The 17,735-nt window shown below is 37.9% G+C and overlaps 1 protein-coding gene across 2 annotated transcripts in view; it reads left to right on the top strand.

The window, feature by feature from the left end:
* The first annotated feature begins 661 nt into the window (after positions 1 to 661).
* The window catches only part of LOC105385564 (paired box protein Pax-6), a 29,857-nt gene continuing 12,783 nt past the window's right edge, over positions 662 to 17,735 (top strand). The window contains exons 1-3 of one of the 2 annotated variants that reach the window (XM_038112171.2): positions 662 to 1,186; positions 9,440 to 9,661; positions 17,127 to 17,267. In XM_038112171.2, coding sequence (XP_037968099.1) covers positions 1,057 to 1,186; positions 9,440 to 9,661; positions 17,127 to 17,267 — 493 coding nt within the window. In that variant the 5' untranslated portion in view covers positions 662 to 1,056. The remainder of the gene's footprint in view (positions 1,187 to 9,439; positions 9,662 to 17,126; positions 17,268 to 17,735) is intronic. The other variant, XM_038112172.2, reaches the window with a different exon arrangement.

Genomic DNA, 17,735 nt, shown 5'->3' with positions numbered 1-17,735 from the left:
ATGCCCCATACATTCGGCATGAAAGAAACCGATTAAACGATCCCGACATAAAGTCGATGTGAGTCAACCCTTCGTAGGTAATTACCCCAGCGCCGCACTAACTACAATTAAATACTTACAATATCAGATTTCATCTGAAAACATTTAATTTTATTGAGTTCCGGCCCATGCTTGCCACATGTCGCTATAGTTTCAGTTACGATGCGATAAAAAATAACACCTATTCAATTTCATAAGACAACGGCGATTCTACGACTCAATTAAATAATCAAACCAAATCACTCGATTATAGAGCCGCCGGGTCGTGCGCTAAGTATGGTCAACTCAGTCGATTCTTGATAAGAAAGCAGTAATTCATTACTCAATTTGTCTCATTTTCGTACGTTGATAACGCATTAGAGAGAGCGAGAGAGCCGTACATTAACACCTTCGTACAAAGTGTGGTAAAAGATCACCTGTGTTCACTACCGTAACTCTACCAGTCAGTACAGCACCTGTCCCTTTCATACGGTGTAAGCTTAAGCTGAACCGAATGAGTGCGAGTAGTAGTCACATTTAAATTCAAAAAGTTGTATGTATAAAATACAATGACACTGTAAAATAACCTTAACTCGAAGCACATAAGGAGCCAAGTTAGGACGGACAAAAGGCAGGTAACAAAATTTAAAAATCGAGGAACGGGACAGAATGCTCGGATCGAATTGAACGCGGCTGTAATTTTGACGCGTTCGGAAATCGAATTAAGAGCGTTAGAGTGAGAGGTGCATGGAGGCTCGACTCTGTAACAGAGGCAGTTTTTTGTTATTGTTCAGCCGTAGTGATTTCCCGAGGCGTGCGAATGGGAGTGGGCGCGCAGTGGGCGAGCCGAGCCAAGCGCGCTCATCAGTGTTCTGGGTGAGCTTCGAGTGAGCGCGTGGTGCCTGCGCGGTCCGTCCTGACATTCGATTTTCAAAATTTGGCGATCGAACTTTTTTACTAGTGGCCAGTATTAGACTGAGTGGTGTGGTGCCGTATGCGTCTTGCATCGAGGTTCAGCTGCACGGAGGTGGCGCGACCATGTTGATATCGGCGGGCAGTGGCCCTACTCCCGAGTTCTCCCCCGCCTCGTGCTGCGCCCCCTGGAAGATGGAGCCGGCGCCCCCGACCAATGCCTCCATCGCGCAGCCCCACAATTTGTCTCCTAATGGTAAGTCTATATAAAAATTATGAAAACAAATACAAAGACTAATTTGCGATTATCATGAAAAACTATTATTTTCTTCACAAAATTATAAAAGTACACAGTTTGACATAATTATAAAAAATATGATTCACAAAATAACATAAAATTTATAGTGCAGAACTTTTTTTTTAACCTCTGTAGATTTTCGAAGCGACGGCAATGTTAGCGCTTTTTTTTCGTTGATGTCTTTTGTAGGGGTCAAAATTTAGACAAATATGCCTACGGCGTAGCACTTTGTAGCAATTTCTAATACGAATTTTGTTACTTATTAGAATTTTATAACCGTATTTTAATTGTTATTTCCATTCCAAAAGATGGTAATAAAATCATAATGAACGAACCGTTGAACAAAACCTAATGCTAACGAAGTGTAATAGAATGTATATGTACCAAGTTAATACCTAATTGAAAATATAATATGAGGAACTAAAAATCAAATAACTATGTTCAATTTTTAAGAGAGCATTATGTACCTAAATATTCTTGTTTTCCCATAAGAATACTAATTTTTATCCTTAATAGGTACATTAGTTATCAATAATTATTTCAAAAATCGGCAAATTGTGAGTCGGACTGGCGTAGCTGGTGCAGGATACGTTTGGTACCAATATCAACATAAATATAAGATAATATTAACATTAACAACACAAATTATAATTTATGATTAATAATATTAATTCATCAACATACAAATTATAAAGCTATGTTTGAGGTAAATTTTAAATGGCAGTTAACTACAACTAGATTACACTATAAACGTCATGTTATATATTTTTTAAATTAATATTATTGAACCGTGTAGGTTATGTAACTGGCCAAATCATTTACTGTACTACGACAAAACTAGTGTTTAAAACCAAATTTTACAGATTTTTTAGGCGTTTGACAACGCTAAACATCTGTTAAATACTGTTTAAGTTTATGTGGTAACACCCTTATAGTCGAAAGTAACGGTAAATACCTTATGAATTTTGAATAACCTGAGACCGGCAATATATATATTTTTTATGTCATAAAGCATCACCTACACTACAGTATCAGCATCAGCATATGTCCAGATCCACACTATTATACGTTTAGTGACTGGAAAGTAATCTGACTGGCTCCACCACAGTGACAAACGCTAGTCCAGTATTATCACAGACATGCTAAGGAGAAGAAGAAGCACACATACACATCCAAACACACACGCCGTATTAACATACACTCGGCCAATTAATGAAAAGCAATGAAGTTCCAGTGACAATAGCTCCTAAACGGAAGAGACTAGCCTAATGGCGCTGTCTGTAATATTGAATTATATAACAGAGCATAAGAATATTAATTAATAAATAAAAGCAAAAACATTTTAATCAAAATTTTAACACAAATGTAAAAAAAAAATGTGTCATTAGGTGTCGACATATATATATACTTAATAGACTGCAAGGATATGGGCTTCATGCAAGACAGAAATATTTGTTTTTACCTAAATCGTTTTCATTGTATTTTTATTAGTTCAGTATATTTGTTTTATATTATGATCAATATCTACCCTAATAATAATAATCATGTTTTATCAGGCAACAAGAAGCCCATATATTAAATAAATATAGGTACACAATACAAATTTACATTAAAAATAATACCTACCTACATATTTAAAATATTAAATCATCTATTTTTTAAACTAACTTAAAACTCTAGGACTCGGGGTGATTAAAAAGTCTTTTGCGCCGCCCTGAACACGATTCCTGCAGGCAAAAATATTTTATAGGTACATAAAATATATGAGGTAGGTATCCTTTATTTCTATTTAAATCTCAATAACAACTACCAGAAATGGAGGCTCATATATTCCAATTAGTCTAAATGTGGTGTAGCAAATTGTTTTTTAAAAGACACATTCCAATATTTTATTGATCACCCATTAGCATAACGTTATTGACGTTTCCTCATTATCACAATGATCTGTTAGGAATAAATTGGAAGTATACCCCATCATTTGTCATCAAGTCATGAAAATCAGCTGCCGCGATGAGTGAGCAAAAACATATCACAGAACACACCTAATCTGATACTGCCCCTTTATAACAACTGTTTAAGGTTTATTTTAGACACAAACACATGTATTTATGATGTGATCATGCTACCGCACAATTAACACGGGAGATTGTTTGCATTGTTGCGACAATCGGACCAATTAATCAAATAGATCGGCGTATCGATTGACCGGTAGCATTTCCGTCGAAAGCCTTAGTATGCAAGTCGTATGTGATACGGATCTTGATACTTGCAATTAGAAATTTTGATCCGACGCTACTTTTACGACATTGATGATCTGTAATTGATCACGTCCTTATTAGATAATGTTATATTAAAATTTATGCTCTAACTAAATATATTCGAAAAATAAACTATTTTTTGTACTAACTACTACATAAGTATTTAATTTACGCTCCTTGATGTAAGGGAACTAATTTAATGTTACAAGGTTTAGCTATCAAATAATTATTATCATCAGTCAAACATAGTAGATATAAAGCAAAGTCGCTTTCCGGGGTGGCATCCCTGCATGTGTGGATACTTAAATTCTTGAAACTGCACAAAGCATTTTGATATTTATGTTTTTTTTTAATAGGTAGAGTGATTTAAGAATAATGTTTATAATATATAATAACCAAGTTAATATTATATTAATGGAATTTGTATTAGGTACTTACTACGAATTTAACACGTATGAAGACGCGGGAAAAAGCAAGTGTTAAAAACTTATGGGTAAATTTGAAATAGGTCATAAGAAATATTATGTGCATTTTTACTCAAGGATTTAGAGCAGTCACACAAAATGCTAATGCAATATGCTCGGCTCCTGCGCAACACAATAGTTTTGTCGGAATGTTTGTCACTCGGTTTGATCAGGTGCACCAATAAATCTAATTACCATTTAAATGGTGATCACGCATAATAATCAGATGGTAGCAAACTGTACTGCCGCTTAATTAGTAGACAATTGTTGCCTGCTTCGAGACGCTATGATAAAAGCAGTAGGTGTACAGGGCATGTAAAATATGACCAAACAATTGGACACCTGTCTACACTGGAAGCATTTGACGCAACCGACAGTAGCGCAAAGTGTCAACATATTAAAAAAACCGGAATCCATAGAGTTGTAGATACACGTTTTTTTGGATTTATTTATGATGATCAGTTCGGAACTGTAGAATGTGTCACCGCTGGACATAAGCCTTTGTCAATCCAATAGCTACAATGATTTTATAGCTTCACACTCTTTGCTGGTTTATTTAACTTAGTTATAACTGGTAAAACACAAACACCGTTTTTTTCAAAAATTGGTTTTTCACTTTCCAATACCCGTTTTTTTCTAAACTGTTTTAGTTTTTACAAAAGTATTATTATCAGCCGTTGAGTACCTAAGTTAACTCATCAGTCTGATTATCAGTATACATTGTTATTTAAATTCTCATTACCTAGCACTAATAAACAATCCCTTTTACACAAACAAAATCAACCAATCTTTATAAAAAAAACCATTACACTTTACAAAAAACTTGTCGCGCACAGTCGCGTACACAAATCAATAAAAATAACAACGTACCGATTCAGCGGCATTTAATCGATGCAAGTTGGCCCGAGTCCTGATTACCATACGGCAAAAACTGACTCCCGGGAGGTAAGCTCATTTGTGCTTCATATTTAAAAGCTCACTTCCGCTGTAGCTTTTCTTCAGTGTCAGTGTACTAAATCCCGGCCATTGCATATGCAATGAACGCAGCAGGCTCTATGTTGATCTTGCCTGGTTATTTAGTAATAAGTCTTAGGTAGGTCTTGTTTTTGCACTTGCTTTGCTCTTTGTGGTACTTATGCGTGTTTGGATGTGGTTGAAAAGTGCTGGCTTCTGGAGTTTTCAGTTTTTAACCGAATTTAAAAAAAGGTTCTCAAATCGTCTGTATGTATATTTTTATGTGTATGTCGATATCTTCGCTGGTTATGGGTCAATCTTAATTAATGCACTATAATATATTATGAGAGAAAATTAAGTATATTAGTCTATATGACTACTATATGGCGAAAAGTGGGTGCAGCAATGCACCTCTGCCTACCCCGCAAGGGAGTACATTAGTAAAAGGCGTGAGTGCGTGTGTGTGTGTGTGTGTGTGTGTGTGTGTGTGTAATATGAGAGAAAATTAAGTATATTAGTCTATATGACTAGAATTTATACATAAAATTCCATGTTTCTTAAGTCATAATTTTATTATTTAATTTCATCATTAATAAATTATACTTACAGATGTCCCTAAGAACACTTTATTAATTCCTTGCAGGGTGGGCATTATGCATCCATCCACCTTAATTAATAATTGATAGGTATATTTTTTCTCGACTAATTTATCATCATAAATGTTCAATTATGACAACTTCTTACATGTAGGGTTTGTATTCTACTGATACATTGCTAACTATCTTGAATGCATTTTTTTATGTTAAAAAACTACTTTCTTTTAGAATTTAATAAAATAAGGATAACGCAAAACCAATTTTAATTTCGAATAAAACTATTTTAGGTTTTGAAATTTAAAATGAGTGCCTTGCGAATTGCCATGATTATGTGAAACTTCTACACATAGGCACTACAGTACGGAAGTGTAGTACACGCTTCGTAGACTATTTACTTGTAGAAACTACGGGTATTGTATTAAATTCAAATATGGTTTTTGTGAAATAAAAATGCTTCCTTCCTATCTACGATAGGCAAATGTTATTTCATAAAAATATATTGAATTACAATAATAGACTGTATTTGCTTCTATGGGATATCTATTGAATTCATACAACAGATAATATAATATGAAATCTAAATCTAGTGTACACCTACACGACCAATCAATACTCTTTTATCTGATAAATGATAACATATAGAAATGCCGACTAAAGCCTACCTTTATTGTTGCTGGAAAGACCATCGCAAAATGCACTAATGTAGAGATTTTACTCAGCTATCACAAACGGAGTCAACTAACACAGCAATTTCAAAGACAATTTAACACGCAAATTGTCGAAACGCGGTATTTTTGAACGTTGGCTTATCTCCATAATTCATGAGTATTTTGAAAAATAAAAATTGTTTGTTGCTTTTAATATAATTCGAGGTAAACACAAGGAGTATTAAGTGTTGTTGCTTACGATCGCATATCGGGTAAGAATTACATGAAAGGTGGCAATTTTCCGCCCCGTGAGGACATTAATAGTTGCGAACACGCGGACGAAGATACCTTTTTTTGCATAAAAACTGCTTTATATTCGTATTCCTGACTGTCTTGTTCTGCGGGTACGGATAGCACATGAATTTGAAAGGAAAATAATAGGTGAAATATTCTGATATCTACATATCATCATCATAAACATTTGGGGACCATGAATGAATTCGATGAAAAAAGTAACGACAATTACTGAAACTTATGGAAAACATATAGGTACTTTTTAAGTATACTTAAGACAACTAGACTAATTTTGAATCTCATTTCAATCTTCGTTCACCCTGGGGTGTGGTCAGATAATGCGATCAAAGTAGGTAGTTATAAGTAAAGCCTTTATTAGATTACGGGTTAGAATAAATTGTAATACCTACATTATAACAAAACATAATTATATTTTTCTTTGACCAGATTAAATCTATGGAATCGAAAACAGTAATTATTTACATGCTGACTGTACTTTGCGTTGTATTCGTTTATTTGTAGTTATGTTGGATCCTCCTATTTGTTTTAAAATATTTGCTTGATATTTATAACATTGAAAATTTAATATTCCATGGAAATTTCATTTCATTATTACATTACAATATTACTAAGATCCTCATATTTCCCATACGATCAGCCGAGATTAAAACTGCCTCTTTTGTTACCTACATTAGATAAGTATGACAATAAAGCCTGAATTGAAAGTTTGTCTGCATCTTATTAAATTCAGTTATATTACCTAAAGTAATATTGACAAAACTCCTCAATCCACTCTGTATAACGTTAATGAAAATAGCAACATCATAAGCATCAAATTGTAACGTAGTTAATACAAAATTATTCGCATGTACCCATATTATATAAGTAGGTTAGTCGATAAATTTATATCTAATTATATCTTACAAGTATAATAATATTGGTTTGAATTTCGCATCACAAAATAAAATTAATTATCGATAAATTATTCAATGTATTGCATTCAAACGATTTTTATCAGCCAACTATGATATATATATCCATTACCAATTAAATTGTAGTGACTCGTGAACATTAGCATTTGCATAACTAATTATTCGGATATCAGCGTCAAAACAAGAAAAACTAACAAACTTGAACCATTAAAATTAAAACCGTAACACGAAATGAAATGAAACATCTCAATTATAAAATACATTAAAACTAGAAGCAGATAAAGGCACACGTACACTAGGCAGAGCGAATGCCAGTCAATACATTCTAATCAGTGATTTATAGGCCCTAATCCTCAGCTCAGCAGAAATAAGCTATCTTGTCGACTTAATGTTGTATCAGCCGAGGCGTGAAACTCCCGCGCACTAAGTGGTCCGTCCAGTTTCCACTCGAAATATTTTAATAAGGCCTCACCGACACACACCCGAATAATGACGCACGCACACCGCCGCACGCTCGTATGCACGCGCCTTTATAAAACCCCACTCGGACAGTCCACTTTATTTATAATAGTAGCGACACTAAGAATCTACATTTTCGCTCTAAACGGTGTTAATTTATTGACCGTGGGCAGATAATATCACTTTTTTTGTTCCATTATTAAAGCGATTACATGAGAAATTATACGTCGATGTCCAGTCCCGGGCTCTCGATCAACATTGGATGTCTTAAACGAATTCCAACTGTAACGCCAAGAGCCAAGGTCCTGTTCAGATCGTCCACCTTATAAAGCCCGATAATACTTTCCTTGACGAAATCGTATCGTGGACTCGCTAATAAAAAGTGTTAAGTTATGGGCAAGTTATGCCACTTGCATTAATTTCGATGCTTAACCTGATAAACAAATTATGGTATATTAACTTAATAGCTTAATTTATAATTGAATGTGTTAAAATGTGTCCATAAGAATGCATTGTTACGATGAGCCTTTAGTATATCTGTTGGTAATGTTTACGACAAATTGCCCGGATAAAGTGAGCGTTGGGTGAAACATTTTATGTTACAATTAGCATTTTAAGCGCTTAGCTTTTTTATTGCGCAGCGCTCGTCGAGAGCCTACAATCATGTTCGTATCGGATATTGACGTTCCTTGTAATTTGTTTTATTTCAAAGGTGTTTTGCTGAAGGCCTTCTTCATAACAAAGTGGCGGGTGATAGGCCGATATCACGGGGTCGCTCTGTATTTACCGATGTGCGAGTTAGTAATAAAGACTTGAGTACGCCTTGTCATATGGGTAGAATAATAGGGTAATGAGTGAGCACCGATTGAACAACAGCAACCACTTGGGATAATTTAGATACGACTGGGGCCTATTCTCATAGAAAATACTGAAATGTAGATACTTTTATACTCTAATACATAGAGTTAAAGTGTCACTTCACGTTCTATTCTATTCCATTCTATTATCTGTGAGGGTGTAAGTACCTGCACCTGGCTCTCTCGAGTGGAACCTTTGTGCATATCCCCAAGGTCTAAACTGCCTTCCTAAGCATGGACCATTTCCCACCACGCTGGTCCACTGCGGGTTGGTGGGTTCACATATCTTTATGTGCTAAATCTAGATATGCAGGATTCCTCACGATGTTTTCCTTCACCGTAAGAGCGATGGTATACATTGTACTTAAGTTAAAAGAACTCATTGGTACATGTCAGCACCGGGATTCGAACCCGCATCTCTTGCGTGAGAAGCGGGCGCGTACCCGACTGAGCTACCACCGCTCTCTTCACGTTATTTTGGTGTGTTTATTGACAGATGTTTCTGGTAGAGTAAAGATACATTATCAGATTAGCCACTATAAAAATATTTCAAACTAGATGATGATAATGGCTTACAAAACGTTAACTTTATAAGCGCTGCTCACATCTTTATCTAGTTGTATTAAACTTAACGACGGCACTACAGCTCTCGTTCGTTTAGTTTTTGCCAAGCGAGTACTATACCCTCGAGGTTCATGTCCCAACCCACGAAACTGTCAAATCTGACTTCACGCCTTTCTTCCCCCACAGTACCCATCTCGCCGTCCTCAGCATCGTCCTCCGGCGGCGCGGGCGGCGCGGGGGGCGGGTCCGGCACCCCCCTGTACCCCGGCGCCGCGTCGCACCCCCTCTCGTCCCTGCTGAGCCAGCAGCGGCTGCTGGAGCTGTCCCGCTTCGGGCTGCGGCACTACGACATCGCGCACCATGTGCTGTCGCAGCAAGGGGCGGTCTCGAAGCTCTTGGGTGAGTTCGGTTCGTATTTTGTTTTTTTTTTGTTCTCTTTTGTGGTCTTCTTCTTTGCAAACAGAGCTGGACTCTGGAGTGACTGTGACGCCGTGGTGAAGCAAGCAACAGTTTTGGAATACTTACCTACTTGCTTTCTGTATCAAAAATCAACTGAAACACAAATAAAAACATACTCAATGTCCACGAAGCATAAGCAGAAACAGCTTTACATTTTCATTCACGACCAGCCTATGAATGGTTAATGAAATCGCAACTTTATAGCTGGCCATCTATTTATAAAGAGTGAAAACAAAAAGAAAACTTTTTCTTGCTTCGAGCAAGATAATTGATAAAACGGACTTTGCCTACCGGGTATCGCTTCCACCGCAATTAGCGTATGTATTATTTATGGGGAGCTGTACTGGCTGTGCGTTGTATTGATTTATACAACCGCTATTTACAGGACACCGCCCGTTATTGCCTACAACTAAGTTATTTTCTGTAATTACTTCACCGCTAGAAAGATCAATAAGAGACCAACTTGTTTGCCCTAATAAACCTGCGACACGAACACAAGCAGGTACATACGTAACACTCAGTATCATATTAATTCATATATCCGAGAGCTAAAGCAGTAAATCACAAGCAAAAGGAAGAAGCGCCCAAACCGTACGATTCCAATTACAGAATCACTGTTATTAACAAACACGAATGGTATCAAAACAGCCATTGACAAACGGCAATTTGTCCGTCCGGATCTGTGTTTAACTGCGCACTAATAACATGGCTGCGGCAAAAATCTCAATTGCCATTAATCATCGATAAGCCATCGCGGCCGGATTCTCAGCGACGAAAGCTGCCATTGACGAAAGCTTAGATCCTAATCGATTCATAAAAGTTGCAGCGTGTTAATTATAAGCCACCGTGCTGCGATCGATGCGAGCTCTCGCCGCGAGCACCGATCCACGATCCCATGTGAGAACATATCACCGACTCGATACTTTATTGCGATTAACCACACATTTGACAGTTTCCTCCCCGATCCGCAGCTGCCGTGAGTGGGCGAGAGCATCTAGATAAGAAAACAACATTCATTCGAAGCTTGTAAACTGAATGTTACTTCAACTATCGTCTTACATCGCATCCCGATAATAACGTCATTTGAATATTTTTAAACACTTACAGATAATACGAGTATTGGAAATAACTGCCATTAGGTGCACATTAAATATTCTTGGCCGATTGCTAATGACAGTTGCTAAGTCAATTATCAATACCTTGGGGACAAAAGTAGCTCAGGCCGACCTGCAATTAAAACCTTCGTCTTTGTAAAGAGCAACTAGCAATTTGAATGGTCGCTCATTATGGCAAAACAAAGCAGTGATGCCAATTAGTGAACTATAACAGGTTGTTTCATTCGAAGCGGAGCGTGAGTGTGTATTGCGCGGGACACTTGCTGTATGCAGATAATTTCAGGAAGAACTCAGTTATTAGGACACATGCTTACTTTGTGTTTGCTCAAGATACTTGAACGGACATGAGGCAGTGATGCGTTCATTGCAAGTTTGAGGGCATCCGTTGTGCTAGGAGTTTAATAACTATAGCGAGCATCCAATTTATGGACTGCCACCGCGAAGGATAGAAAAGAAAAATAGAAGTTACCTATATTTATTTACATGCAAGGATGAGTCGTCACGCTGGCTAATTTCAGAAAGACAGTTAAATATTTAGTAACTGTTAGTAAAATTTGCTACCCTCTGATTTAAAAAATAAACCTATTGTACTATGCAAATATATAATGAGCTAAAATAAGTACTTACATACATACATATGAAATGGTTCCCTATTCACCATCAAACACACATAGTAAAGTAATATCTGACATAGACATCAGGTAGATATTACAGTTTACAGGGTGATAGCTCAATTAAACTGATAGACTAAATAGGTCTATTACGACACGAAGACATCACTGCCTGTATTACAGTATTGCAGTTACTACTTAAACACAACCTATGAACTGTGGTGTCAATCAATTTCAGCCCGAAGGTACCTTCAGTGCATTCAACTAACCATGTCCTTTGTCGTCTTAGTGTACAATGTAATCGTCGCCTCTATTGCTGCGGTGTAAGAGTGAGAGATATTGGACAGAGTAGCGTTCAGGGGACAGTTTGTAGTGAGGTAGGTAGGTATAGGCGGGTACCACGTGAGGGTTCCCACGGAAGCCACGGGGCGCCCTGGGCCGTCATGCGCCCACTTACGTATTTAACATACGTAGTCTTAGCTTCGTTAAAACCTTATTATGTTGGCCGTAAGCCGAAACAGTTTCAAACTTGACAGGTTGGAAATGGGCACGCATACTTGAAGTCCGCGATTGTAGTTAGATATTGAAATACTGTTGCCAATCCCGCGAGGGTTGTTTGTGGCTGGGTAGCATGAATGTTGCAATCATGAGAAAATATGAAGTAGTTGTCACCGTACAGGCTATTCAGGCTTGCTTTAATATACGCACATTGGATTTCTGATCGCAAACTGCGAGTAACAATTCTTTTGAAGAATAGGATAATATCATAAGAAGGTTTTTTTACCTATCATTATTCGATTCAAGCAAATTACTCGAAGACTGATCTTAATTCCATTTGTTGGCAAGTAGCAACGAACTCTAAAAAGCATTCGAAATCACGGACCGAGTAATTTTATAGTAAACCAGTCATTTTATTCCGATGTAAATTTGGAGGAAGTTAATGATATCTACTCTCGGAGATTGTCCGCGGATCGCCGAGGCCACTAATGAAGCCATATTTAGGCTTTGGTCCTATAATCAAAATTGAATTACCTGAGTTGACATTCTTGCTTCACGTTTCTTTCTTTTTTCTGCTCCAATTCATGCTGGTCCGTTTGAATTTTTAATGTATTCCACCGACATCTATTTTTAAATCAACAACCACTCTATTGTGTTTCTCTATCAATTCTATTGTAATGATACGAGTATGGTGGAAATGTGAAATGTTTATTTGTGTGTGAATAAAAAAGTAGGATGAAAAAACAAATATACAAAAAATATGTACGTTATATGTCGATTTTGATTGTGGAAACACTCGAAAATATAATAATCATGACCGTTTTCATTCCGAGTCCCTCACGCGGCATTGTCGGCTTCATCCTTTGAGAGGCATCACAGACAAATCGGCAGGAAAATGCGTGTACAGCTGTGACCAGTGTCTTTTAACCTTTGTTTACCCCTCGGCTTCCCCCTGTGAGGTCGTCGGGCAGTACAGGCGCGGGGGGCAGGGGGTGTTTGGGTCCCTGGCTCTTGGTCTGCCGCTGGATTAGCATCACAATGGCGGTTGGTTCCACACGCCCGGCCACGGCAGCGGCGAGGTGTAAATGCACCTAAAGACTTGCCATGATTCAGGGCTCTTCTCTCTGTAATGACTTGCTTGTGTGAAACGGTGTACGCAGCAGGTGTTTTTGCGTTTCTGTCTGGATGAAGTTCCTGCTGATTAGAAGGATATCTCAGTTGACATATGTGCCTTATGCGTTAGAATCTCGGCAAACCGTCAGTCGCGTACATAGAGTCCCTTTAATTGAACTGTAAGAGTAATTTAGGTAATATTGTGTACGTACTACTTCTAGAACTACTTATTCACTTCACTATACTATAAGATTTCACTTTCATTTCTCCTGAAAAACTACACTTCCGCAAACAGCGGCAGCGGCAGCGGCGTAGGCTCTAATCAGACATCCACTAACTTTTAACGTGTTTCTAAAATCGATTAATCATCGAATCAACGATACGTGGGTCCGCTTACTGCAGCTCAAACTTTAATAAATCAGCCGTCGTCGGTACACTTCGGCCAGATCCGATCTATTAGCGCCGTGACGCAGCGCAACCGAACAAGCGGTTAGCGCCAACCAATAGAAACACCCACTTTAATACAAATTTAATTAACTAACCCCAGGCCCTTTCAGTGCATCGTTTAAAAAGATCATGTCCCTTTTTGTGCACCCCGAGTAATGGCTTTAAACGCCCATAAACGACTGTTGTATGAGAATTTATTAACCAGCACTTTGGGTGTGCATTGTGTCCTTTATAGCTTTCCTTCCTTAGCGGTAGCTGCGATGATTAATTGCTTATTTTTATTTTGCAACCGATCTCACTGCAACCTGTAAACAAAAACTGCTACAGTGCATTCAACACCTTGTTAATGTCATTGGATGTCGCCACTTCGGTAGCGACGCTTTCTTTTATGGATTGGTGTTTGTAAACGGCTGAATTTGTAAGTCATTGGCATTATGTAAGTGAAATTACATTACAATTTGCACAACGCTCATCTTCGGTTATGAAGATGGCGGAAAAACTGCAAAACTTGCAAATTCTTTTCATAATTAATTTGCATAATTGCTTGAGCTCATCATCAAAATATATTATCTATACCTGTATGTTTCAGTGAGTAGCTCTAAGCTACAAACTGAGCAGTAAGTGAGCACGAATTCGAGAGCGCGACGCGGCATGAAGCGAGCGGTGCTGCGTACAGACTCGGCTAATTGCACCCGCAAGCGCAATAACATTTGGAATAAGTATTCGCAAATAACATCCACCAGTGCACGCCGGGAGCACACGCGTGCGTTTCACGCAAATAATACACGTTTAGCTACAATTTCTAGGGAACCTCACACGATCAGCCGCGGCCAGGTAACGCGGTAATTGCCCCCGGTCATGCGATTACGTTTCTAGCCGATTTAATTATCGCGAAATGATCGGTGGGCCGGCCCCAGCCATTTACCTATCAATCAAGCGGAGAGCTGAGTATCGGCGCTGGACAGTACCGAGTTATGGATTTTCAATTCCAGCAAAGTACAGAGCCCAGTGAAAGGCGATGGCTGTGAGCGCCTGAGGGCTGCACCTGAGCGGTTGACATACTCAATTATTATAATACTAGCCACATACCCACATAGGCTACCTAAGTGGACTCATTACGGACGCTGACACAGTTCTAAATATTTTCTTACCTAAATATTTTACTACATTTCATGCTGATTAATGGTACGCTGGCGCTTTGTTAAGCACTACACAAAACACTTAAAAGACCTCCTGTATTCAAAACCTCGTCGGCATATTTTGATTTGAATCTTAATAAGATCATGAATATTACAAAGCACTAAACCTTATTCAGCGCTGAAATTAAAACTTTTTGTATTCGGTCATTGTATTACAATTCTAGGCCACGCAAATTGTTTCGCCGGTAGCGTTTTCCATAACCGCCTCGTTATTAACGTTAAAAGCGTCCATTAAATTGAAAAGAAAATATAAATCAATAGCGGGCTGTTATTAGCGTTCGAATCTTGATCAGTATGACGTGTGAACTTGGATTTTTTGCGCGCCACTTTTGGCTATAAGCTTTACTTTTATCAAGACATAAAGACCCGTATAAATTTATCGTGAATGGCGTTGACAAAAATGTGAATATAAATAATGTGTTGAATAATTCAGCGTGGTATCGGTATGGCGGTGCGGTCGCGCGGCAAAAAACCCGCCGCCCGCCCGCCCGGAATGCTTGCCGCTGCGTTTTTGTGTAATTGTGCGGCTGCACTTCTCCATTATCTAACTGAATTAGGAAGTGGAATTCATAATAATTTTTTTCTAGCAGACGAGTTTTTCAGCTTCGCCTCGTGACAATAATCGGCAATCGGGCCATGATTGCGCAAATATGAACTTGGACACGAAAAGTTTTATTTCGTTGAATTCTTTGATATGTATTTAGAGATAATACGAGTAATATTAAATTTCAAAAATATGACTTAGCAGCAGTATCTAATATTACAGCCTAGGTATGATTTTACGTAATCAGTTAACATAACCGGCTTTATACACCCGAAATAAATGACTATCTATCTATCTATCTATCTATCTATAACACATAATACTGAAGTTTGCAACTTATATAAGTTATATTATTAAATCAACAATTTTTTCAAGTTAATCACAGCTGAAAACTTGCAAATTAGCGGTTCAGTAAACATATTTTCAGCCATGCAGGTACCGTGGAAATACTTTAGTTTGATATAAAAAGTTAAAAACACTATAAACATAGTTCAGCGACCTGCAAACAAAATGAACTGATAATTTTTGCCTTGCGCCACTCGTTCATTTCTTAGCCATCAATGACTCCGTAATTGATACTAATTGAAGTTTCCATTATTGTTTCCCATACTTGACTATAGTGTTTTTATCAAATCATAACTAAAACATCCTGTTCGAACAGCCAACCAATTCTTGACTTTCTTACTGTGGACTTAAGCATTTTAACGCAACAATAATAATGGTTTCTTAATCGTGATGCAGTGTAGAGGGTAAGAGCGTTTATTGTAATTGGAATAAGGTTGATGACGAGTGCAGTGAATGACATTGTCATCGCTGGAACAATTTCGCGACGGATGGTTCGCGGTATCTCACGTTTGGTGCGGAATGGAATGGCTCCTGTACGGTTTGTTTCACTTTGCTGTGTGCCTGAAACACCTGCAATTGCAAGTCTGGCAAACAATCATGTTCAAACTCAATGAAATATTCTGGCTTTAGTAAACCTTTGTCTATTTGAAGGTAACATATTACTAACAATATTAAAATGATCATTCTATTTAAATTCCCTGGTACTTCAAGTGGTCTATATTATTTTAAAGAAGTTTAGTGGTGAAAGTGCATACATGTAATACCTTCTTTTGTTTGTAAAATGAATTAATCGTCTGTTGTTTTAATAATGTTCATAACAATTTGAATAAACTGTTAAAAATTAAATACCTGCCCTTTTTGATGACGTAAAATTGATGAGTGCATGAGGAAAGAAACATTATTTCCCCAGCAGCGGGTGAGGTCGCAAGTGGAACCCACCAGCCCAGTTGCTCACGTGTCTTCATCGCCGGTATGCTATTGAGGCGCACAACTTCGCATAGGACTTTTATGTATTTAGTATGATTTCCTCGTACTAAAAGCACCTTGTCTCCGACCAGAGTTGGTCACGCGTGTACTGTAATTGGATTTAAGTTGATGGCTTCTTGGTCATTGGAGTTTTTAAAGATTACGTTGTGTGTTTCATCAATGACTTTGAGTTGATAAAAACAAGAGATACTCTGGAGACCATTGAGTACCCGTGTCCGCGTTGTTCTGTGCTGGAGACTCAGTGAAAAAAATAGGTTATCATTCCCTTTATTAAACCTATCATACTATTTTTTGGGCATAAGGGAGGGTATAGGTATACTTTTAACTATAATTACATATAAAATTTGAAAATATAAATGGAGATGCAACAATAATTTATGATAGAATTTACTACCATAAATGATTGTTGCATTTCCATTCCATGTCATATTCTTAGAAAGAGCATTGTCTTCAATTTACAAAAAAAAACGCATCTTAAAAATAGACCAACTACCTAAGTCATTTCAGCTTACTATTCCTCTCAACACCCTGTATAACACAAGTTTCCCCTCGCAGGGACGCTGCGCCCCCCAGGCCTGATCGGGGGGAGCAAGCCGAAGGTGGCGACCCCCGCCGTGGTCTCCAAGATCGAGCAGTACAAGAGGGAAAACCCCACCATCTTCGCCTGGGAGATACGGGAGCGGCTCATCTCTGAAGGTTAGTGATATTTTTACATCATCATTCATCAAAACCCATTCATGTTTCCACTGATGGGGCACGGGTCTTTATCGAAGGAAGTGGTTTAGGCCTAGTCCATTACGGATTGCTGGACATAGTCTTCATAATACATATGGAGTGTTTATAATTTACGTTTGGATTTTCTGCGCGCTGCTTTACATATTAGACACAAGATTTCAGTCTCTTACGATCTAGCTGAATTTACTTTTAGCCGTATCTTGCTGAAAAACCAAGAATTTCTGTATTCATGGGTATAAATTTTTTCATGGAAAACATTTATACGCAAGTCGTACAGTCTTCAGCAATTCTTCTATACGTACCTTCCTACATGTAAGTAGCTTTACAGCAACAAAACAACTGCTCCAAACAGCAACATTTACAATGCGTACGTACATTTAACCCCTGCACCATTCCTAGAAAAGTGGCCGCTATAATATCTTCAGAAGC

The sequence above is a fragment of the Plutella xylostella genome, chromosome 13 (genome assembly GCF_932276165.1).
Source record: "Plutella xylostella chromosome 13, ilPluXylo3.1, whole genome shotgun sequence".
In the NCBI taxonomy this organism is placed as follows: domain Eukaryota; kingdom Metazoa; phylum Arthropoda; class Insecta; order Lepidoptera; family Plutellidae; genus Plutella; species Plutella xylostella.
Note: the sequence above shows the minus strand (reverse complement) of the source record. Positions and strands in the feature narration are given on the sequence as shown.